This window comes from Anarhichas minor, unplaced genomic scaffold (assembly GCF_050575085.1).
Source record: "Anarhichas minor isolate MPS153535 unplaced genomic scaffold, ASM5057508v1 ptg000027l, whole genome shotgun sequence".
NCBI lineage: Eukaryota > Metazoa > Chordata > Actinopteri > Perciformes > Anarhichadidae > Anarhichas > Anarhichas minor.
The window spans coordinates 10,398,968-10,423,982 of record NW_027466473.1 but is presented as its reverse complement, the minus strand read 5'-3'; the positions used below and the strand labels follow the sequence as shown (position 1 = coordinate 10,423,982).

The window sequence follows — 25,015 nt, the reverse complement described above, 5'->3', positions numbered from 1 at the left end:
CGGGTTGGTGTGCAGTGTAGTTGTCCCTCACATTCAGGTCAAGAAAACCTGGTCCTAGCCTACGTTGTCTGTTAAATAGTACATGGAGATAGATTGCTCCTTGTTTATTCATGACGCCTTCATAACAAAATATGTAACTAATATCCTTTATATCACCCTCTAGTCATCAACTTAACTTGAATAGTCAGAGAGAAGTAATCCAATCACAAGATGCCTTTCGCAGTGATAAAAAATATATTAACAAGCTTATTAAATGAGTGAAATGCTTGTTAAATGACTAACTTGTCACTGCTTAAACTATGCTAATATCTTGCGTAACTCACAGCTGACAAATCAGAGATGTGCGCCATCATAAGACCGTTATGTGCGTCAGTGCTACTGCAGGGCTTCCACAGCACAGCGTTCTTTTCAGTAACTTAATAGACTACCTTGACATTGTTCATTTTAGTCGCAACTCAGGGCAGAAAACATTCTAGGTTCTTTTTTTTCCCCCAAACCTTTCTGTCCTTAAAAATGCCAGCAGGAGAGCAAATTCGATTTAGGTGGAGAAGAAGAAGAATGAGGATGTGATGTGAAGGGGGAGGAGGCTGAGCAGGACTGTGCTTCAGGGCCTCAGGGGGAAGAAAACATTTTCTCTGGCCTAGGACTCAAAGAAAGGCTGGGCTACATTAATACACATCCCTCTCATTTCCACCCATTCTGGCTCAGGCACAGTGTCCTAAAAATGGGGTTGGTTTGGCCGAAGTAGGACAACAGATGCCACTGAGGTCTAAAATGTCAACTTGTGAATGAATGATGCTGGAACCTCCAACCAATTAGTAGCAGGTTGTGGTAGATAAGGGAGGAGGACGCAATAAAAGCAATACCTGTGCAATACATTGCAAACCCCATAGCAACAACATCTCTATGAAAAAGGTAAGGTTTTTACAAAGTTAATGTCTTTTTCAGGAATGTTGTATTAGATTGCACCCTATTGTAAAAGCGCTTATTTAATTTAACCCCATCCTCACTTTGCACTCCTACATTTGGGTTTATGCGTGTCTAGTGTCCAGAGTCTGTGCAGTCGTATTCTTAACATACACACAGAGATATACACATACAAATACATATCTACACACAAACATATCTGCAGAGGATGAAATCAGTCATCGTACTTGTAGAGCCAACGGCTTCCATCTCATGTTCTTGAGCAGTGCCGGGGTTGATGTGAGCGTGCTCTGTGGGCGTTTCTTCAGCGTCAGGGTGACACCTGCAGGGTCGCCACGCAGCAAGTTCACCAAGTTCTTCAGCTGCCAGCCCACCTAGCAAACAACAATAGCGTGATGAGGGTTTCCCCAACACACAGGCATCCCCATGACTCAAAACTACAGAAATAATGAGCTGATATTTCAACATTCAACTAGTTAGTGACTAGAACAGGGATTCATTGAACATCCAGTCAGTCCAGTTGGTCTTCTTTATACTTGGGTGATCCTTTCTCGCGTGATTTGGAAACGCCTAACCCACTTCTGTGCTGTTGTGGTCGTTATTTGAATTATACACGTGCATTCTGATGGTTGGTAACTGAGGCGCAGCCTCTGAGACTCATGTTGATGAAGATGTCAAACGCAAAGTAGGATGCCAAAGGGCATCTTGTACACCTCCCGTGATATCAATCCGCAGGCGCTGTCATGATGCGGTAAGCCCCGATGTTATGAACAGCTGCAAGCCTTGTAAATAGTCTTTAACCAAGTTTTAATGACATTTGGCACAAGAAGCACCCCGCCCAGAGAAGCACAGTCTGCAGCTGAACCAAATATGCCAGGTCCAGTTTGAGGAGGAGATATCCTCTCTTGCTTGGCTGACTGCAGTGACTTTCTGTACATCTTGTGTTTTCCAAGCAGCCTGAGAAACCCGGCACTTTTCAGGCACTGACCTAGCAATCACTTTGTTCCTTTCCAAGTAATTTTTCACCTTGACAGCCACTACAGAGAAATTCTTCACACAGAAAGTGCATTAAAGAGACAGACATGCTGAAACAGATACTTGTATACTCCAAAGCCTGCTTTATTCTATGATAAGAAGACTGTTTTACTGTGTCGGGCCAAAAAAAAAAAAACGTATATATTTAAAGAAGTAAACCCCATGTTTTTTTTACTTTTTTTTCAATTATCTACTGCTTTGCCTTGATATAGAAATATTGTGCTTTAAGGTGTTTCTCATAAACTGTCATGCCATTGGTTCCTTCTTTTTGTCTCATATCCTTTAGGGGACTCTTGGAACACTCTCCTGTGTTAAAATGTACTGTCCATTATTATGTGTCTGAAGCCTTCACCATTTATTGACCTGCACCAGAAATTCAATCTATTCTCGCTGCCTCAAGTTATTTATGTCTGACATGCTGTCATCGTTTTTTTTTTACAGCCTTCCAATCTTGTGCTCAATAGCACCAAATAAATTGCCATTTCTTTAGCTTATCCTAGATGTGTTACACTGTCAACGTTTCAAATTCAAAGATTTTTCCCCTCATTACTTTCTTTTGGTTGGTGTAACTCCTTTGCTTTCGCAGCCTTGGTAACGTCTGCGTCTCATGGAAAAGGGTACTAAAATCCAGTGAACTTTGTTCTGTGTCTGTCTGCTGAACTTCTCCCAGCTGCTTTAATTATAGATCCCTGAACTGTTTCAAGCATCTCTTCTCTTGATATTGTGGGGTTTTTTTTAAACCTTGATGTTTGTTGCACCATCTCTCAGACCTGAAGATGTTTTTGCTTGCTCTACTGTTAAAACCTTTCCTGTACTTTTCTCCTCTGGTTTATGAAGTTCGTGTGTAAAGAGATGGTGCAAAGAATCCTCCCACCACAGACGCATCTAGTTCAATGCGGTTTGGTTTCAGCGTGGCTAATGCCTCCTCTAATGGGATGTTCATGAACAATCAACCGCCATGGCTTTGTTCTTAACTATGGACCACACTCAATTAAATGTATTAGCAATGTTTAAGCTGGTTATGGCAGTCGGTAGCAGTACAGTTTTCGGATCAGCAGACACTGTCAAACTCACTCAGCTGCTGCTCACTTATGCAACAGCCGCACCAAGACATCCTTCACCAACACCTGCCACCAGCATCCACTTTGTCCCAGTACCATACCACATACTAATAATATACAGTAACTACAACATAATAATCTTCACTTTATACTGTTTCCTTCCCCACCTTATAAATGAGAAAATAACAAATATGAATAAACATTAGATGGTACAAGACGTGCCGACTGATGTCAATCACGCTGCAAATTTGAAACGCTGCTGCAAATCAATCAAAGAAAGCAAATTGCTTTTAGAAATGCACATGTGTAGTTAATAACATTAATAACATTGTTCCTGGAATTGTGCATACATGGCCTCCTGGCTTGTCATTAATGTTATTAATTACACCTGTGCTCTTCCTGCTATGACAGGTTAAATTGTCTGCTATGAAAAAGGTATTTCTTCTGGTTCCCCATGAGAAGCATACACTGAGTCCTCCCTGCTCTCGCTTTCTGGCAGCCTTTAAACTGCGCTTCACAGTGAGATGAAAGAGGCTTGACAACAAAATCAACTCTGTATTTGCACTTATTCTCCATTAAAAAATGGCTGCATTCTGTGGGTTCGTTGACTGACTGAAATGAACCTGACTTGAACCGTGTAATTATCATACATCTTGCTGTTGCACACACAAGTAGCAATTAGTTTAGACAAAGGGTGCTATATTTAAATTGTGCACCACTGAATTTTTACAATGCTATGTACAAAAGCAACAAAAGATTTTTGCAGTTTTATCTCTTACAAAAAAAAAACAGTGAAAAGCAAATTATATTGGCTGGTTAGTGCTCTGATCAGGTTGAAGCTGGGCACAGCTGAGAATGATATGAGGTCCCTAAACAGCTTTTTCAAAATAAGGATAAACTCTGGGTGCCCTGGTGGCCCAGGGATTTAAGGAGACAACCACGAATGGCACCAGCCAAGGCCCCAAAAAAAACTTGGAACACACAGTTTGTGAGCTGTCCCTCTCCAACAACTGCAACACAACTACTTGAAATGTGAGGAGGATCAATCAAGCACAGTCTTGTCCTGAGGAGAGTCTAATCAATAAAGAAAACACCTGTGTGGTTGCATTACGAGTGTTTAGGAGTTTAAACGCCACTAACAGAAATCACAGTGAAAATGGTGTTAACAGTTTGTTAAGGGCCCTAAGCAGGAACCTCCTGATTGACTGAAGGGCTCTTGTGAGCATGAGCTCAACAATTTCAACTGACCATCCAAGTGATCCTGTGACGGGAAAAGAAACATATCCAGTCAGAGTGAAATATCCACATCCTCAAAAACAACCTACAAGAGGCCCTAGAACCAGCCACTTATACAAGAACAGTTCCGGTAGCGCTGCGGTGGCTCACTGAGGATGTACTGCAACACAGACATGAATGTGTATAAAGGAAACACATGCACATTCACTGCATATACACAACCTGAGGAAGGTATGTACAAAACAAACATATTAATTGAACAGACATTTGCATTAACAAATGCAAAATGCACATGAAAATCATTTGCAAATGGCAAATGTGAGAAAAGTGGTCTTACCACTGTCTGATGATTGACCTGAATGACTTCATCTCCAGCATGGATTTTCTTACAGCGGTCAGCCAGAGACTGATGGATAGACGGAGAGGCAGAGTCAGTAACTGCGGCTCCATTTCACTGCCATGACAGAGCTTACTGTGGTGCAAGTGACACACCTGACTCTACATATTACACCACGAGCAAATAGGCAGTGAGGCCAAGATCAACAACAGACGCAAACACAAAGAGGCTTGTACTTACTCCTTCTGTTGTCCCGGTGATTACATGCAGACCATCATATGTTGATTTGATATACATGCCCTGTGGGGAGATAGCAAGAACTTTACATCACAAAGCAAACTTTAACATGAGGCTCTTTTAACCGAATGCATCTTGTCGCAGCCACACAGATACATACCAGGGTCATAACATTATTGCAAATCTTAACATTTGTTTTAATCTGCTCGTAGTACAGAACGGGTAGGAGTTTGGATTTATCTCAATGATTTTTTCATATTGAGCTCAGATTTGCCTAATCGGACAAATGTTCAAATGACAGCAGCAAGGTCCTTACATACCATGCGTACACGGCACGGTCTGAACTGCTGTCATGTAGTAGGTCTCACTCAAATGCTCCTTCAAGCAGATTGAATCAAACATGGGGGATTATTTATCTGCAAATACTGTTCATATGTTGCAGAAAAGCTAAAACTCAAAGTTTTCACTAAAAGGGGTCTAAAGGGCCTTATACATACACACACACCCCGACACACAGATGTGCATGAGTACAAATGTGCACTCACACACAGATACACAGAAGCAGCATGCCAGTCTTCAAGATGAGTATAAGAGGTTTATTTTTAGGCCACTTGGCCCACTGTTGTGTTCAGGTTTTACTGAACGGATGAGAGAACTTCCATGCCCCCTGCTAGCATTTGTGTGGGGGTGGGGCTTTTATTGTGGCCCCAAGCAGGGCGCTCGTGCCTGAGTGTAGGTCAGAGCGAAGATGGAGTCCGACCAAGTGCTGATGGTTATACAGTGGTGGCAAAAATATGTGTCTTCTCTGCTACTTTACAGGTCTACCTATAGTTTGTCCCCAAGGTAAATGCACAGTCATTCGTTGCATATAATCTGCAAGTTAAGCATTTTGTATTTTGTTCATTTTAACACGGACAATGTCATCTTTTTATGTTGCTTTTTTACAAGCTGACTCATATGCCCACAAGCTCAGCTAAACCCAGTTCTGGGACAGCTACAATGAGCCTAATAAGATACTAGCAGCACACGGTTTTCATGTTTTACTTTAATATTCATACTATTTAGAAATGTGAAATGATGCTACGACTCATGTATAAAGTGCTAATTTAAAAATTCAACAACCACCGCATACTCTGAGTAGCCAGATAAAAACTGTCAACAGCAGGGTCTTTGTATGAACCCCAGCAACACAGTTTGTACTGCAACATTTTAACGCTGTGAGCACCACAAATGAAATTCACCAACAATACATTGGTGTTAATATTTCTTATTTATCTAGATATTTTGGATATCTCAAAATATGGGCATTAAAACCAAAACTATTTGCATGGCTCGAGAGGTAATCTTTTGTAATTTGGGTCAACCAACCCTTTAAATAAATAGCCTGGTCCCTTCATGGTCCCAAAATACCTACAGAGGAAAGAGTTTAAAATAACTGCGATATAACTGGAAGGAACAAATCAGGCAAGGTTAGTATTAGTGATTGAGCAACTGAAATAACATTTTTTTTGCATTGAGTGAGATACATGCTGCAAGATAATTCGCACATGCCATATTTGGATCAAACAGACGTCACTGAACTGTCAGAAGTCATGCTGTTGTGATTTCCGTAATTAGTAGGTTTCACCATCATCCAGCATCATTAGTAGTTTTGTACTTTACTTTTTTTTGTAGCTTTTTCCTGTGTTCATTTCGTCAAACCTGGAAAACAATTTAACATCTTGATATTTTCAGTATACTAAACCATACTGTGTGATGGAAAAGTATATTGAAAGCTAGTTTTTGTGAAGTGCCACATGTGTAGTGGGGTTTTGGGCTTGCAGGCTTTTTACATATTGTTGTGTTCACGATGAAAGAGAGTCTGTGTGTGTGAGATTCTAGCTAAACCTATTTCTTAATCCCAATTACTGACTAATTGCTCAGTTATTGAATTTCCTATTATATCAATATTGTCGGGGAATTGTTAAGTTATTTTTTTGTAATTACTATGTAGTTAAGCAGCCTGTAGACCATTCTCTAATGACATACTGGGTAGGATAACCAATAAGAAACTCAAAAAAAAAGGAGTCTGACAGAGAAGACTCAGCCTTACCAGTCCTTCAGTGGATTTTATGTTAGCCAGCTGCACAACCTCCAAATGTGCAGCCTGGGACACCATGGGATCCGAGGACAGAGAGATAATGTGGTCGCACACTTCGGACAGAGTTTTACACTGGGGAGGACATATTAGGGATGAGTACAACCTTAAAGTGAGCTCATTATAGCTTAATTTACATTTCGAGCCAGTGTGATCAAGTCAGCAACTCACCACATTTAGGATTTTGTTTTCCGTTTCGTACACAGAGCAGTCCTGGGGAACATTCAGAGAGCACTGTTACCTCAAGAGAACGTGTCAAAATGGAGTTATTATTGGCATTTCTGCTGTAGGTGGATATAAGCAAAACCGAGCAGCTTGGCACCTATAACCCCCCAACACTCCCACACAGGCATGCACAAACACAAAACAAATGAATCACCAATGCGGAGGCATGTCTCTCTCTCTCTCTGCCAGTCTTCCTCTCTCGGCACTCAACTCTCTCCCTATCGCCCTCTTTCACTCCCACCTTCAATTTTTCCCACATTTTTCTATAAACATTATTCTCCTAAGAGACAGTCCTAAAACCTATTAAGCATCACTTCTCTCATTATTTACTGATCTTTCAGGGTCGTACAGGGCTGGTTGCGTTTGTCATCATGTACAGGCCAAACATGAATACACCAATATTAATATCTAATCTGTGATAAATTTCCAACATTTCATCTGATCTGATGTGTCTTTAGTTTTGAAAACATCTGAACATGCATTTCAACTGTATCTGTATGAGGCGATGCTTTAAATGACAGCATATATGACGGGTGAAAAACATGAATATGTATATGAGCACTGACAGTAATTCATAAAACTAGAACCTTTGTGCGTAAACAGAATGGAGTTCTAATTCCCATATTAGTGATCAGCTAACCTGAAGTAGTTTTATGAAATTATTCAAGTTAAAGACATTTTAACAGTTGCAGAACTTTGTTGTACTTCATGTATATCTGCTGTAGTTTAAACCTTCAATATATTTTCTCATGTTTGAATATGTATATGGATGCAATGTTTGGAGAAAAAAAAAGAAAGAATAGGAGGTGTTAAGGTATTCGAGGCTCTAGATTGGATGTGTATACAAAGAATTAAGTGAGATGATGCTTCAGTTCTGTATCAAGCATAAAACAAATTATTTACTGAACCTTCAGCTTCTAACAAAACATATGCACATATACAGTATATACATATATACATGCACACTTTAAGACTGAAACAAGGAGTAATGCATGTTGGCATCACCATTATACTTTTATGTGGGAAATCAGGTTACTCTTGTCTATTGGAGGTATTTTGATCTAGAAATTGAAATAGAATGAAAACTTTAACTTAAGCTACACGACTTATATACCTGTTGCACAATCGTAGTGAGCTCAAGACACAGCTGGATCACGTTGTTTCGTGTCACGGAGTAATCTGCCACTGCAGCAAATGGGGACCTGAAAAAGAAGGAGCACCTGGAATGAACCATTAGATCATTCTTCCTTTGAGACTAAGTCTTTGGTAAATGTGTGGGAACATTTACAAACACACCGTCGTGTGCATCAGCACACATACACACGCATTAAGACCTAAGTCAGATTTCAGAGAATAATATGAATGTTCTTTGTGGTTACAGTATAGCATTCACGTATAAAAACAATAATAATAAACAACATTAAATGGTTGGTATAGATGCCATTATGAGCTGATCGATCATTGTGACTGTAACACATACTATACACAGCCTAAAAATGACTGGTATATTTTAATTTACACATTTTCCTCTCTGTACTCCAGAAAACATTAAACATGACATCAGAGTCCTATTTAAACCCCAAACCCGTAATGTTGTCTACAACGATGCATTCAAACATGAAAAGGAAACAGTGGATATTGAATTTTAATTAGAATAGACGCTGTGGATTAGGACTTTTCTAAATGGGAAAAGAAACAGCAGTTTACTTTGTTATTTCTGTTAAATGCCGTCTGCTTTGAACTTCCAAATTCATCAAACAAACACACACACACGCGCACAAACGGATGCAAAACACACACACACACTGGCACAATCCCAGAGAGAAGCAAAGGGATAAAGCAACATATAAATAGACTTGCTCAGTGCCTTCTTTGCCACCCTGTCAAAGTCTACTTATATTAGGCCTTTACTCATCTTTTCTTGTCAGCTGATTGGTCACGGACATAACGTTAAAAACTGGTCTGTATGTGTTAAAAACACACTAGAATTCCCAAAACACACTACATGATCAAACGCGTCATGCCAGATAAATAAGACGGTCTCATTCCATTTTGAAGCTAGTATTCATAGATTCTGCTGCAAGTCATTTTGTAAAATGTAAAGAACATATAAAATTCTAATACTCCATCACATCTAATTGAAAATGCATAAGTATGCATCTGAGATTACCTTCAGGGCTTTCAAAGAGGTGCAAAATGTGAGACTATATTAGGCACAACTAGTGCTGCTACGTAACCTCCCAACGTCAAGACCTACAGGGAAAACGTGCGTGAATTTGTGTACATGAACATTGCATGAACATGTGGGTTTAACATGATTAAATGTATTACAGGGGCACCTTTTTGCAAATCTTACCTGTCCAGCCACGCCAGAAGGCTTTTGGCTGCAGCGATCAGGTCCACCACGGAGGTAAGAAAGTCGTTGGGCAGCTTGTGGGTGGCTCGGCCATCGTAATGGCCGCTGCGCCGCCGGTCTGTGATGAAGTTCTGCAGGTTCTTGGCAGATGAGTTCAGCTTATGAGAAAGAGTCTTTAGATTCTCAGTCTCCAGCCCATAATTCTAGAGGAGAAAGGAAAGTAAGCTCACTCTGTTTGAGCAGTTTGTCAGTGTTTGTTTTCACTGTGACGCAACGCAAGAATTTCTCCAGTGTGGAGACTGAAACCGAGTGTTGTCATGACATCGCTCTGTGAATAAAAAGACCCACCTTGTCACACAATAGAGGATGTTACAAACGCAAAGAGGAATGAAACCACTGACCCATCCGGCCTGCTCCCCTCCATCTGTCACGTTGCGTGTCGAGGGATAGCAGAACTCTCATCACTCCGTACGTCGCCTAATGCACGTGGAGGCCTGTGGGTGTCTGTCACGTCAGAGTTTCTTGGGAGGGGAGAGCGCGTCAGGAGGGCCGCTAATCATATTCAATAAAGCAGGGCCTGAGAGACTTTAAACTAAATCCCAGTTACATAAGGAGCTTTGGGGCTGAAGCAAGGCCCCCCCGTGCAGCGATGCAGGATGAGAGGACTTTAGTTTCAGATTGCATCTGTGACCTCAGTCCACTAAATCTCCATCCAGTCTCTCTCTGTGTCTCTATAGGGCCAACAAGTACCCATCTTCATCTCTGTTCCACCCGCTCTCCTTCATTCCTACTTCTCATACATTCCCTACCATCTTCTCCTTTTCCAGTTCCTCTGTCTAGCTGTTCACCTTTAACACCGCCATGGATGTGCATTTTGACAGAGGCAGCAAATAGGTTATTAATTCTCGGTATTGACATCCATGTTTACTCTCCGATTGTCCCCTCAGTGTGCAGATAAATATAATAAATAATATATAGGAAAAAAAGTCTGAATAGATCAAACTCAGAGAGTCTTAAGAAATGATTAAGCCGAGCACAGGTGGATGACACTACAACCAATTAACAAAATATCCCTCAAATACAACAAAGAGCTTTACATTTGCTTTAGTTAAATTGCACTTGTTAAAAGCTGTGAAAAATAAAATTCCTTAACTGGGATGTTATTAACTTCTCATACAAAATATTGTCTTATAGTTCCCCCTTCTCCAATTTGAGGATCTGATGCTGTTTTATATCATTGTAAACACTTAAGCTCTATAACATTGTTAGATATTTCCCCCTATTTTCTGACATGTTATGCACCAAATGATTAATTGACAAAATAATCTGCAGATTAGTTAGAGCCCTTATTAGATGAAGTATGAATTTTGAACTTTTATGAGCTGACAGAGGCCTAAATCAACTAACAAACATTCCAAACTATAAGAAGGCATAACGCAACATACAAACGACTAATTGAAAAAAGCAATGAAAGAAAAGTTTCCCCCTGAACCTGCAAATGTAAGGCCTGATTATACTACTGTTAATGTATTTAAAAATCAAAGTTTGGAAAGAAATATATTTTATTATTCTACCAGAAACTACTGGGTTTCACTGGAGGAGGAGACTCTGAACAGGAAGTTACATCGTCATTGGTTTATTTCATGTCATTGTGATACTGCTGACCTGCATCAAAAGTTAACACAGGATTGAGGAGGATGGAGTGAGTTTTACAAGCTGTATGAAATATCAGGCTTTCACTTCTTCAACAGCACATTAGCCCGATAATCACAGCAGCAGTCTATCAGCAGAGTAGTTTCTTGTGAGACTAAGAGCACAAATCACTCCAGGAGGAGGCTGTAATCCATGTCAGCACTAATGACAGATGTAGGATTTGCCTGTAGAGGATACCAGATTATTATCTCTGGTAGATTTGCTGTGATGTTTGAAACTTGAGGCCTAAAGCATTTTCCCAATCAAAACTCCCCTATTCACCCATTTATTTTGTTAACTGATAAAACAGACTTTATGAGAGATAATGTTACGCATTAATAACTATCCGTTGAAATGTTACATATCCAAAAGGACTAAAAAACAACCTTATTTTCTATCTTGGGGGAAATCCAGTGAATTTTAAAGTATTTGAAAAGCTGAGACGGCACCAAATGCGCAACAGAAACTTCATCCAACAGCAGAGGTCTGAAACTCTTTGAGGTGACAGCACAGAGTAGTAGGAAGACAGCGTGGGAAGCTTGGACTCACCAGAGCACAAAGTAAGTCTACAGCTTCCAGTATGAGCTCCTGGTGGCCGATTCTGGACACTCCCAAATCCTCCAGCTCCTGGTGGGTGATACGCAGCAGCTGGTCCCCCCCTACTTTCTCTCTCTCGAAGGTCTTGATGTACTGCTGCAGGCAGTCGTCCAGGCCTGAGGGACGACAGGGAAACTTTCTGTACAGCTCGACAACATGAAACATTTGTTTGCTGGCAGTATCAGACTTTCTGATATCTTATGAAACATTTATTTACCTTACGTGTTCTAATAGGGCTTGATATCGCTTTTCTTGCCAGAATATGTGCTGCAAATCTGTAAAGCTTGAGCACAGGTTGTATTTTGTTGAGTCTTAAGTGTGAAACCGTCTGCGTCAAGCCAGAAATCTGACAGATTCCTCCTCCTCAACAGTCCTGAGGTGCCGTCGCAGCTTTAAACTAGAAAAAGCTTTCAACTAAACAGGGGCATCGTGTCTGTGCTTAGCTTGTGTTACATCTTTCACTGCTGCAGCAGGTGTGAATTATTTCAGTGACGCAGTCGATGAAGTGCAGGAGACTAAAACAAATTGATTTTTCAGCTCCATCAACGAATTTCAACTCATCAACAGAGGTTTAGCACTGTCTCGCAGTAGGGTATAGACATACTTTATCAAAAGAATTAAATCCAAAACAACGGCGTCACAAAACAAACTAAAGATTTACCATAAACTTAAATGAACCCATCTTCATAAATTGCACACAGGTTATTTTGGAAGAATTGCATTGGAGAGCATTTTCTACAGGTGTTAATGACATTGTGTCCACGCTCTGTCTTCCTACCACGGAGCTAATGACAACAAATGATGTTGAAAGCATGTACATTGTGTGCTGCTCCAAATAATTTAACAGCAAATACATTTTGCTCTGTAAATATTTCATAAGAGGTTTCTTGACTCTAGAATTGTATCTACTGTTTATTTATTTTATATCTAGCACACACACACTATCTGAACAAATTATTTAGGGGCAGCTTTTTATTATTTTTATTAACAATTAATTTGCTGATTATTTTCTCAATTAACTGATGAATTGCTTGATCCATAAAATATCTGAAAGTAGTGAAAGATGTCCGTCGATAATTTCGTAGAGCTCAAAGTATGTCTCCAAATTGCTTGTTTTTATCCATCCGTCCAACACCCCAAAGATATTCATTTCACTATAGAAGACCAGAGAGCCTGGCATTTTTTCGCTTAAAAAAAATAGTTGCCGAGTCATTTTCTGTTGATTTCCAAAGCGATGAATTGTGTAATAATTTCGGCTGCAACTCATTTATAGACGTACATACTGTGTGTCGGCTGAATGTCACCAGTAAGTGCTCTGAATGCTAACTGGCTGTCCTTTTACCATTGGAAACAGAGAGAGTAGCCTTTGTGAGGCTTTTTCTATACACTCGGTCTGTTTCCATCTTCTCAGTAAGAGAGGCACAAACACACACACACACACACACACACACACAACTCTTTGCTCATCTGGTGTTCTCATCGCTGCGGACCAATCATATACATGTGTCTCAGCGCTGTGCCTAAACCCGATCAAGCATTCTGATCGGGTTTAGCTGGCAGCTAAACGGTGGAGAGGAAACATAGGGAGTTTCATGGCTTTGCATACAATTTAAAGGCTTAACTAATCGGCCTCTTTACCAAGTTAATTGAGACTCATTATGTCAATGAAGTATTCCCCACATTGCCATAGAAACCATGAAGCAGGATTTTGGCAGGGATTCTCCCTGACCGCAGGACCAAATAAAGAAATACGGAGAGAAGAGAGGACATGATGCTTTCCAAAAAATGGTGGTAGCATGAGACATAGCCGACATAGCTGTCTGCTGAGTTCATCAGCAATAAACTCTCATAATATTTTACATTTTTACATGGTTTGAAAAGCATCATGTAGCACTATTTTGATGCGTATAAATAAAAGGTTATTACTATAATTCAAAGAACTCAAGACACAAAAAGACTAAAAATGAAATGCCGTCTTGTTTCATACGTGTCCTCTTATGACAGTAGCATCATGTAACACTTCGCTGACTGTACCAAGTAATCTCCGCTACATCAATTTTCCTGTCCACGTCATGTACGGGGTCAGATTATGAGGCACGCTGAGGAGAAATTAAAAGCGCAGCACTGACACATCGTGATCTCCATTCTAGATAATCCACTGGTAATGTGAGGCAGGAGAGATATTATGGGCTGTTAGCGTTGTCAAAATGGATTCCTGTTCATCTGACTCTTCATTGATCACTGCCAGTGGCTGACACTCTGTGCAAGGCAGACTGAAAGAGAACAAATATAAAGCTGATGTACTTCACAAAACATGAATCACGAGAATACATACTGCCAGGAAGAGTAGAGAGATTATACTAAGCCTGCTTTAAATCTGTGCCTCAACACACACACAAATCACAAAAACAATACCGAAGATGTTCATATGTGTTTGTGCGTGGTAGCGCACTTGTTTAACAACACATTTTCAGTCAAAGCTGGAATTCTTTTCTCTATTGTGAAGGAAATCTCTTCATCAAAGCTTTGTCACAGCTGGGAATAGGGCGTTTTGCTCACACAAAACACTAGCGGGGGGTGTAGATGTGGATTGTGGGAAGGTCACAGGGTGCCCCTATTTGGCCTCCAGTGACATCAGGGAGCGGTATGCTAATAATGGAACCTGCGAGTGCTAACGGCAAACGCTGCCAGTCGTCAGGAGCTGAGAATGGATGTGAGACAAAAATGAAACCCCCTCTCCGTTTCCTCTCCCTCAGTGTCTCTCAGCGCCGCTCTGTCCCTCACTTTAAATTACCATTACTGGGCTCTGGGCACACAATTGTCTCTGCTCCACTTGTCAGATGTGGGACACTGAAGAGCCCTCTCTCATAGCCAATATTTGCTTCTTGCTCTCTATATTTCTCAATTGCGCTACAAGCTTATTTACTGGTCATCTGAGATCTCGTTTGAACTGTTGTGGCCGTTCAGTCTCTGCCTTTCTCCACATCCTATCGCCGCTGTGTCTGTTTGAATCCTCCATGAAGCTATACACTGTCTTCACTCTGCCAGCACACTCACAAAAACACCCCGTTTAAAAGGCAGCATCAGATCCAGGTAGTTGTAACACACAACTCATACTAAGAGAGGCCTGATCCATGCAATCATAATATGTCTGAGGCAGCAGAAAAAGGCCGACAGACTTAGAATTATGACCAACAGCGTGCGTGTGTGTGTGTGTGTGTGTTGAGGCAGTAAAGATGTATGTGTTTCATCTGGAGCATCTCTGTAGGGCAGTGGCCTGACACGTGAGCACGTGGCTCTGCAAAACACATATTACTGAAACAATTAATGCATTGACAGACAAATACACAGACTTGGAGAGCATCCTCTTACCGAGTTCACCATCTCCTCCACCTACACCGTGTACTACATATTTCATAGCAACAGACCGCCAGCGGTAATTACTTTTATAATGCAAACAGACAAAAAGCAGCAAATCTATTGACTTCGCTGCACCCTGACTCTGTGCTGGTCTGTCTTGAGCAAACAATCTTCCTCTGAGGAACTTTTTTTTAATCCAACACAGCTACCAAATCTTATTAATGGTGAATTGATTTTGACAACTACATATGAGGCTTTCCAACTTAAATCCAGCCCAAGCCTCCCTTATCTGAAGTTCAGTTTAGTCAAAACATCTCTCTCTCTCTCTCTCTCTCTCTCTCTCTCTCTCTCTTGGATTGCAGTTGGCCTTAATAGTGCTTCATTAACAAACATGGATCCTATCTGTGCGTCATATGTATTTGCACCTCATTTGTCTGCAGGTTGTCTCCCAAATGTGAAGATATGTTCAGATTTACCCCATAAAATGCTCTTATGCCTGAATAAATGCATAACGTGAAGTGAGAGCTAAATGGAACATCGCCTTGGGTTTCGATGCACTATGAGGTTTTAAAACTATTTCAGCTTATATAGTCGTCAGCCGGGACTTCTTCACCATGACTGAGAACATCTGTGGATCAGCATTTGGCACAGATGGCTTTAAGCTCTGACTTTGTAAAGCCATGAAAGCTCTTGTTCTATACATTGCACACTATAGGCTAAAGCTTGGCAACTTGAAATACAGTCTGACCCCAGATCCCGTGAGAAGGGTCATAATTCGTGTGTAATTACTGGGATCTCCGCTATACGTTTCCCAGCCTCCCGCGTCAACAATAACCCCCACCGCATGACACAATGGAGGTTCTAATCCGTGTTGAGCTATTTGAATGTGTTAGGCTCTGGAGAACATGCTGGTCTGAAAGGACAAATCGTCTCCACATTGTAACAGGCTAGGGGGGGGGAATCGATCAAATGATTTGAGGCTGTAATTAAAAGCCTTTAGCAGCCGCGTGCCGATGAGGCAAAAACCCGAGGCTCAGCAGGTGTTTTGTTCTCCTTTTTGGCATCTGGAGTGAATCTGTGTTGAAATGCGTTGATGCACGCAGCGCAACACTGTTCATTGCAACATCGCAGTTTGGCGGTATCAGTTTTCTATTTGGCTACCGTCGTGCCTGAAGCCTTACCTTTCATCCAGTCAACCACTTGACTGGAGCTCCACTTGCTCACGGGCTCCATAACCAGTGCCATGGTAGAAGTTTGTCTTGTTCACGCTTGACAAAAGAAGAAAAAAACACACCCACAACAAATCCAACCCCCCACCCTCAAAAATGTTTTGCAAAATAAAGAAAAAAACAATAGAAATTTAGGTAAAATTAAAGGACAGTCTGTACTCTTCGCTGCTGAGTTTATAAACAAAACGAGGTAGGTCCAAAACATCCAAAATATCGCTTAGAGAACGCTGAGTGCAGCCCGGCAGACTTGCACATTCCTGAGCTGTTTGCTCGCTTGAAAGAGCTCTTTTACTTGTGATTCATGTCAGGCTCAGTGGCGGTAATGCCGGTTGGTCGCTGCTGCCCGACCCCCCCCTTCCAAAATATATCCCAGTACCATCCAGAGCAGGGGAGAACAACGCACAGACTGTCACTTCATACTGGGGTCTGGAAAGGTTGGGTTCGCTCTGAGCATCCTCCCTCAGACATGGAGTCACATCCCTCACCGTGCGAAGTATGTATGACGGGTGATTAGTGCACACACACACACACACACACACACACACACACACACACACACACACACACACACACACACACACACACACAAAAGGCAGGAGATGGGAATTAATGGTGAGAATAAGAGAGGAGTTCATGTAAAACGTGGCTGAGTGGCAACACTTACATGAAGAAGCAGATATTGGGACAGTGCTGACTTTTATTAAAAGAAAAATATACTGTAATTGAGTTTTGTTTTTTTTATCATTTGGTATCACTGTCCATCTAACCACAGTGTAGTGGTAGGAATACATATCTGTTCATTGGTATACTTCTACATCATTTAAGAAATAAAACTCTCCTCCCTACTGTTGAAGTGGGCAATCACACATCTCATCCAACATATAGGCACCACGCCCGTTGTGGAAATGGCAATGCAGTTGTACCAGAGCCCGTGGTTTTACAGGCCGTCCATGGGCCCAACATGCATGCACCCATAGCTCTTAATTGGTTCGATCAGATTCAAATGTGGTTGCACTGGCTGTCCCGAATAACATTGTTGGTGCTTCGAAGCTTCAGCGAGGAATATTCGAATATGTTTGCGTTATATACGTTGCGGAAATTGCGTCACCAAAAGTTACAGGCCGGCTCACTGTAGCAATCTCTCTCACACAGTCAGTCACCTCTCACCCGTCCCTTTGTCAGGCAGTAAGAGATACAGTTCAGTCAGGAGTGCCAAACTAAATGTTATTTTATTTATTTCCACCCGAGTCTCCTGGGCCCTTTTACGTCATCAGGCCATCGGGCTTGAAGCCGGGTAAGCACATGCATTTAAATGCCGGGGCGACGATGACAGCAACAACACAAGCTGTACTTTCCTCAAACTTGAGGCCATTATTTACTGATAGTGTACTTTACTTTGCCATTATTGTCTGAGAGATGAGGATATAAATTGGACTTCAAGGATTTTCCTATTTATTTAAGCTAAAATTGCTAAAAAAAAAAAGTGAGATAATCGCATCAAATAAATGACAGCAATGCCCATGAAAACAACTTCATTAATTCGTAGAACAAATGAATAAATTGTAGAACAGATGAATGAACTAATAGACTGTAGCCTATGCCAACGTCAACAAAAAAAAAAAAGACTTGGCAATGCTAAGACCATCTATCAATCTCCTTCACTGCATTTCAGTGGCCGGGACAGCGCTGAAACAACACACACACACACACACACACCCTCTACATACAACAAACAGCACACTAGTCTAAGAATAACTAATAATAATCAATGCTGATGCATAACAAATAATGTGATTATTATTCCTTATTTCGTGGGCTATTCTAGATTACTGGAGTAATGCAGGCTATATATATATAAAACAAATGAATTTTGACGTTGATTACCATGGCAATGGCAGAAGCATTCAGGTCAGTCTGAGGCTGCACCCAAGCACGTTGTTTTCATGTCTACAAATATGTTTATGCAGTACATTTCCAATCTCTGTGTTTGTGTGGATATTGATGGTAGTAGGCTTTTTTGGCCAATTTCAGATTTGCCGCGGGGACTTAAGTCCATATCACAATCTTTTGTTCATTAAAACTCTGTGATAGTCTAGTTTGAAACCTTGATCCCATTTCTATGCAAACATTTAGAAAATGTCATGTTTAAATAAAAGGAACAAAAACCGCTCATGTCTGACAGCCTCAAAATGGCTTTGGCCCACGAATAAATCCAACACAATGGCTATCCTGAGAATGATTCTTTTCTTTCTCCTAAAATCCTTTGGGCACTAATCATCCCTCATACCCTCCACTGTTTCCTCCTGCCGTCTTTGTCGCTGCTCACGCCTCCATCACACAAAGCGCAGTGTAGCGGTCACTAACGAGACAAGGAAGCTGACGTGCGCCTCGCTTTTTCCTTGTATTGGTAAACAGCCTTAGGGTCTAAGGCTAGTCACTGCGTGGACACTCGTACAGCGAAGACTAGGCCTACATCTCAACTGATTCTCATACCAGATCAGAAATAAATAGGCCTACACTGATGAGCGCATGCACACTTACAGAATAACTATATGATTCTTACACAGCACAAATAAATGATGAAAAGCCTTATAGGCTGCATTGCAATTTTAAACTCTCAGGGGAAAAAGCAACTAAATAGCATAACGTGATACAATTAAGAAAACTGTCAATCACCCCAGCAGTGCTAGAACTGACATTCAACATAATCAATAATCATAAATAAATGAGAAAGGAAGCCAGCAGTGCGAAGTTGATAATATAACTTGATTCCAGCTATAATTTGAAAGTAACACATACAATTATGAAACACAACCACAGGCAGCTCTAATAAAACACCAGCTGCTGCTTTTTTTTTACTTTTATGAATCATATTTTGCAGTAAATGCCAACCAGAAGGACACTCGAGCATTGGCCGTGCACACAGACACTCACAGGACGCATTTGATACACAGTATCAGCATCACAGCAGTGTCATACCTTAAGATGAAAAGATTTGTCTTGTCGAGGTATATGCAATAAATATCCAATGGATTGCATTAAAAAAAACATACATTCTCCTCATTAGCTTATGTTGAACAGATTTTGACATATTGAAGTGATTGTAATAAAGATATCTTTATGAATTGCCACCGCCGGTTCAACACATTGAGTCGGTTTGGGAGTGCTACTGGACATCTCAAAAAAAAAAAATTGTATAAAGCAATTTGTGGTGACAGAGTTGGTTCAAGTGATGCCAGCTGAGTCAGCGTTGGTGGGGCAGAAGACTACAGGTTTAAAAATTTTAAAAACAAGCTGGGGGCGTAGAGTTAGAAAGAGGTGACCTTACCTGGCCTCTGTGGCCTGCTCCTCATCTCTACGTGAGGCTATAGACTCGGGGAAACATAATAAACTTAGCTTTAGTTGCTATCATAGGCCGCTACTGTCAGCAGTCGAGCTGTATTGTGGGTCAAATGTAGCAAGACGAGTTGAGTAAAGTAGACAAAAACTCTGGTTCAGCTAAATCGATTATGATCTTTTTTTTTTAAACTTTATTTATTTTGTTTATTGTGAGACGAACAATGTTATAAGAGTGCAATGCTGAACGCTTTAGAAGCTGTTCAAGTTCTTTTAGTCAGCAATTAGGCCTGATTTGGGCCAGCCGTGCACCCTCTGTTTAGTGTTTTCACATATAGGCTACTGTTCTGAGTATTTAACATGTTTGCCATCACAAACATAGAAGGTACCAGCCAGTTTTTTCATAACAACTTCTACAACTATTGTATGACTTTCTATTCATGGGATGATGAACAGAAAGTGGGAAAAACACATTTACACGCTGTGTACACTGTTCAGCTGCGTCATAGACTGTATAAGAAGAGTGCATGTTGTTCACACTTCCGGCCTCCAGGTGGCGAGAGTGTCTGCCTTGTATTGTTTCGCTACTCACGCGATAGGAGAAGAAGAAATGTTGACTTCCTGAAGTGAACTAAAACGGGGGTAAGTTAAGGTTATTTTTTGGCATAAACCAGAAAGTAGCAATAATGTATTTATGTAAATACCTTTGCGTTTATTTTAACGCTTTGGGCCATTATGAAAGTAATGTTATTGAGCGTAAAAAACAACAACTTGCCTTATCCCTGGGTTGAGCCCTCCTGTTGCGACAGTTTGTCGCTGGGCTGTCAACGTATTTTTTCATTCCTAAATTCAGAATTAACGTTCACCTTGAATCATAAACGCATCTTAAAATCCCGTTGACATAGTCTGACACTGACATGTCACGTGTGGAGAAGTCAAGTAGGAAGAGTGAAGTTTAAATAATTGGCTATAGCCATGACCAAAAGTCAAACTAGGCCATTTATGCTAGCTAAAGCTGCTTCTATTGACATGATCCGTCAGTCAGACTGGACGATATACAGCCTCAGTTTAAAACATGTGAATACATGAGACATACGATGAAGGTAGACGCACTTTTCTCCAGAGCGAGCCAGAGACTTACAAGCGTCTAACTTTTCATTTTAGCTTCCCAATACAGCACCTTCAAATTAAAATGAGGAAGTGAAATAACTGTGTAAAATGAACCCAGGGGTAATAAATCCCTGTTTAACGCCACGTATGTCCTTTCAGACCTAAAGCTAGGTTATTACAGTGGTTACCGACCTGGGAGTAACATTTGAAATTGTAATTTATTTTATTTTGAAAGGACATTTCTGTTACCTTGAATGTAATGTTTGTTACAAGTTAAATGTAGTATTATAATGTAGTGCAGAAACTGAATAAGCGTCTATCAGTAGAAACCTGAAAATCTGGTTTGGTGTAAAGTTCCTTACTATACACACTCTGATGGAGAATTTGAGAACTGATATATTGCATTGTCCCATGTTCTTCTGCAGGTACAGGCAGGTTAGCTCCCCGAGACCATCCCTGGGAAAACGAGAAGGGATCTCGTCATCTTAGTTGTTTGCTGATCCTTTCTATGACATGATGGACGACAGTGAATTGGAGGCGATGGCCACGCCGTCAGGCTCTTCCCTCGGGGATGCAGTGTCCGGCAGAGGACAGAGTATGTCTGATGAAGGCGACGAGCTCTTCTACATCCCTGAGAGAAGACCCTCTCTGGACCTGGGGCCGAGTCCAATGGATACCAGCCACTGGTAGGGAGATTTTTACAAGCTCTAAGGGCCCTCTCTCTCTCTCACTGTAGGGTGGTGAAGCAACTACAGTACAAAGTGAAACAGATATTACTTACACCTTATTATGTGTAACAACAAGGGTGGTGTGGCAGCTCAGCAGTTAAATATAGGGGTAATATAGCTGATGTAATATAGCTGAATTTAATGTGATAAATGTATCTACTCTCCTTTTTTTAGGCAGTATGTGGACCAGGCCTCTTCTCCAGCTCTGGGGTACGGATCAATGACGAGTGAGGACGACTCCATCCACATGAGTGACGAAGATGGATCCCCCACAAGGTACAAACAAGACGAAGTATTCAAAGCTAAATTAAGTCTATAAATGAATGCATTCATTCCTGCTTGTAGTATGTTCCTTTCAATATACCGCACCTTGTTGTCACTTTCATTTTAAAGTTGGAAAACGGCAATCACTCTTGTAGTTGAATTGAAAGTAGTTTACGCCCTCTTGTCATCCTTCCTGGTTTTAGGGTTCAGCTGAACGGAGCAGATTCTTACTCTAGCTGCTACTCATTTGACAGTGACGATTGTGAAAAGATGATCCCCAAGTAAGAAACGAACCCATGTCATGACCACTTTGACGTGTTAAAGTGTTTGATTACACACTGAACTGACAGTAAAACGTGTTTTTAAATCTCTCCGCTGCACACCAGGCTTAAATGCAAAGATGATACCGTCTCAGAGCTTCCTGTCAAACCTGAGTTATTCCAAGACCCAAATGAGCCTAGGCATCCTTCCCTGACGGTGGCCTTCACTTTCAAGGTTAGTTTGCTTTTCCCCTCTTGTCTCCATCAGTTTTAAATAAATTATATAGAAGACATCCTCTTGTTGAAAACGGCATCATTGAATTTAATCTTTTCTTTGGAATCAGGCTATTTCTAAAACCCTTGGGAAGCTGTCTGAGGCAGACATCAGGTACTTCAAGATGCTGCTGTGGAAGAGTTACTCGCACTCATTCAACACTCATCCCCAAGGCTTGGACATGGTGGACCTTGTGGACCGCTTGCTCGAGTGTTTCAACCTGGAGTTCTCTTTGCAGATCACCAAAACCCTTCTTCAGGACATTGGGCAAACAAAGATGATTGATTACCTCGAGACTTTGTGCATCAAAAGTAAGTAGGCTCTTGTATGTCTGAATGTCTGATCATTTAATCTCCAGAAAAGGGATTGATACATTTACACAAGGCAGAGGAGATAATGATCAAAGTGCATTTGGAAGAAAAGAGAGAATCTTACATATTGAGATGCACATTTTTCTTTGTTTTTCCAGATGAAGTACGTCATGATTTATGCGAGAATTTGAAGAATAAATTCGGCGAAGTGCGTGAGGATGCTGACCCGCAGGGAAAGGGGAGACCCTTTGACGACGTCTTTACCGATCTTTACATAAGCTCAACATGTGACAATGGCCCAAATATTGAACACGAGGTCGTGACCATAGAAAAGCTCGACAGCAACAGTAAAAAAGAGAAACTGCTTTCTACCAAGGACATTTTTAGCGCTGAAAGGCTGAAGCACAAACACTTTAAGTTTATGCTGATTACAGGAGTGGCCGGGTCAGGGAAGTCTATGGCAGTCAGAAGGTTAGTCCTCGATTGGATTGAAGAGAAGTCCCACCTGCACGTGTCCTTCTTGTTTCCTTTGTCGTTCAGAGAACTCAAACAGTTTGAGAACTCTAAGATCTCCGTGGTGGAAATATTACAAACACTCTACCCAGCAACCAAGAAACTGAGGGATGAAGATTACAGTTGCGACGACGGCAAAATAATGTTCATCTTTGACGGTCTGGATGAGTACAACGGGGAGCTCGACTTTCAAAACACTTCCATCCTCAGGGACCTCAAAGATCCCACCACCCTGAACGTCATCGTGGTCAACCTCCTCAGAGAGAGGCTGCTCTTCCGCAGCCTGTTGATGGTCTTCTCTCGGTCGCAGGTGAGGCGCTGCATCCCTTACGATACGCACTACGATGAGATAGACGTGCGCGGTTTCCTCGACCCTCAAAAGGACGAGTACTTTCAGAAGAGGTTCACGGACCCGGATCAAGCAGCTCGAGTTATTGCGTACATCAACTCCTCCAAAACCCTCCGCATCATGTGCCACCTGCCCTTGTTCTGCTCACTGGTGGCAGATGAGTTCCAGCCCATTTTTAGGAATCGGGCGACGCGGGCAGAGCCACCCAGGAACATCACCTACATGTACACCAAGCTGCTGCTTGCACTCATCCGACCGCATCGCGCATTTAGGGCTCCAAATCGTAGCCTAAACAAAGAGAGGGACTTCCTCATGAAAGTTGGAAAGTTGGCCTTCGACATGCTGGAACGAGGCAAGTTCAAGATCTCAAAGTACGACTGGGAAGAGACTGGAGTCAATGACGAGGAGGTGGTGATCAACAGTGGCCTCTGCACACAATACATGAGGAGTCCACTTGTCTTGTGTCACGAGAAAGTCATCAGCTTTATCCACCCTACCATGCAAGAGTACCTGGCGGCCCTTTATGTGTTTCTCTACTTTACGAACCAGGGGAAGAACATTTTTGAGCAGCAGCTGAAAGACCGGTTCAAGGGGATATTCAAGGGGCACACGGCGATAGAGCTGTACAAGAGCGCCGTGGACAGCAGCCTGCGATACGACGATGGGAAATATGACATTTTCCTGCGTTTCCTGCTTGGAATGGGTCTCAAGACCAACCTGGGACTCCTCGAGCCGTTCTGCACGTCTACTGTAAAGTGGCCAACGCTCGTTGAAGACGCGACTGCGCTCATCGAGAAGCGGATCAGAGAAAATCAGTACCCCGGCAGGAACGGCAACTTGACGCTCTGCCTGGAAGAGCTGAAGTCGTGAGCCTCAGAGACCGCATCTGTTTGAGCAGACTCTTTTAAGACGCTGATCTATGTGCAGAATTAAATTTTGATTCAAAATGACCATCGAGGCTTCCAATGAACTCCAGATGGAGGAAAACTGTTCGACATGTGCCTGACGGAGAAACCCGTTTCTCTCCTATTCAACCAACATATACACTAATGAAGCTAATCGCTACTTAAGTTGCACGGATGTACCAAAGACGTGGAGACGGAATCTTTCAAGAGAATACAGATTCAATGTGTGTTCATATGGATTTAAAGAAGCTTAACAATAATAAGGGGCCTTATTTTGAGAGTTCAATTGTTTTCCTGTTTTTATACAATCAGATGTTTTTTTTTGTGGTCATTATTCATTTTTTTGCTTGTGTTGCCAGCTTGTGCTTGATATTGTTTGACATTTATGTGTGTAATGCAGTATATTCACATTGAAGAGCTGAGAATCCTACATAGCTAAAAAGTATCGCTACTCTAATTTCTCTCATCGCTGAAAGCACCGGTTGCTGATAACCGTTGAAAACAACTAACAATAAATCTTGAGGGAAACAACCACA

At 41.5% G+C, this 25,015-nt stretch overlaps 2 protein-coding genes across 2 annotated transcripts in view; one reads left to right on the top strand and one right to left on the bottom strand.

Annotated features, from left to right (window-relative positions):
- The window catches only part of LOC142960135 (connector enhancer of kinase suppressor of ras 2-like), a 28,191-nt gene extending 11,267 nt beyond the window's left edge, over positions 1 to 16,924 (bottom strand). The window contains exons 1-9 of the mRNA XM_076101775.1: positions 16,382 to 16,924; positions 11,793 to 11,956; positions 9,552 to 9,754; positions 8,310 to 8,397; positions 7,142 to 7,183; positions 6,926 to 7,045; positions 4,837 to 4,896; positions 4,597 to 4,665; positions 1,155 to 1,301 (exon numbers count right to left, since the gene is read on the bottom strand). Coding sequence (XP_075957890.1) covers positions 1,155 to 1,301; positions 4,597 to 4,665; positions 4,837 to 4,896; positions 6,926 to 7,045; positions 7,142 to 7,183; positions 8,310 to 8,397; positions 9,552 to 9,754; positions 11,793 to 11,956; positions 16,382 to 16,445 — 957 coding nt within the window. The 5' untranslated portion in view covers positions 16,446 to 16,924. The remainder of the gene's footprint in view (positions 1 to 1,154; positions 1,302 to 4,596; positions 4,666 to 4,836; positions 4,897 to 6,925; positions 7,046 to 7,141; positions 7,184 to 8,309; positions 8,398 to 9,551; positions 9,755 to 11,792; positions 11,957 to 16,381) is intronic.
- Positions 16,925 to 20,315: 3,391 nt separating this feature from the next.
- Positions 20,316 to 25,011, top strand: nlrc3l1 (NLR family, CARD domain containing 3-like 1). Its single transcript, XM_076101246.1, has 7 exons — positions 20,316 to 20,407; positions 21,301 to 21,561; positions 21,778 to 21,879; positions 22,071 to 22,148; positions 22,254 to 22,362; positions 22,472 to 22,712; positions 22,871 to 25,011. Exons 2-7 carry the CDS (start codon positions 21,389 to 21,391, stop codon positions 24,442 to 24,444), a joined length of 2,277 nt encoding a protein of 758 aa, XP_075957361.1. The 5' UTR covers positions 20,316 to 20,407; positions 21,301 to 21,388; the 3' UTR covers positions 24,445 to 25,011.
- The last annotated feature ends 4 nt before the right edge of the window (positions 25,012 to 25,015 follow it).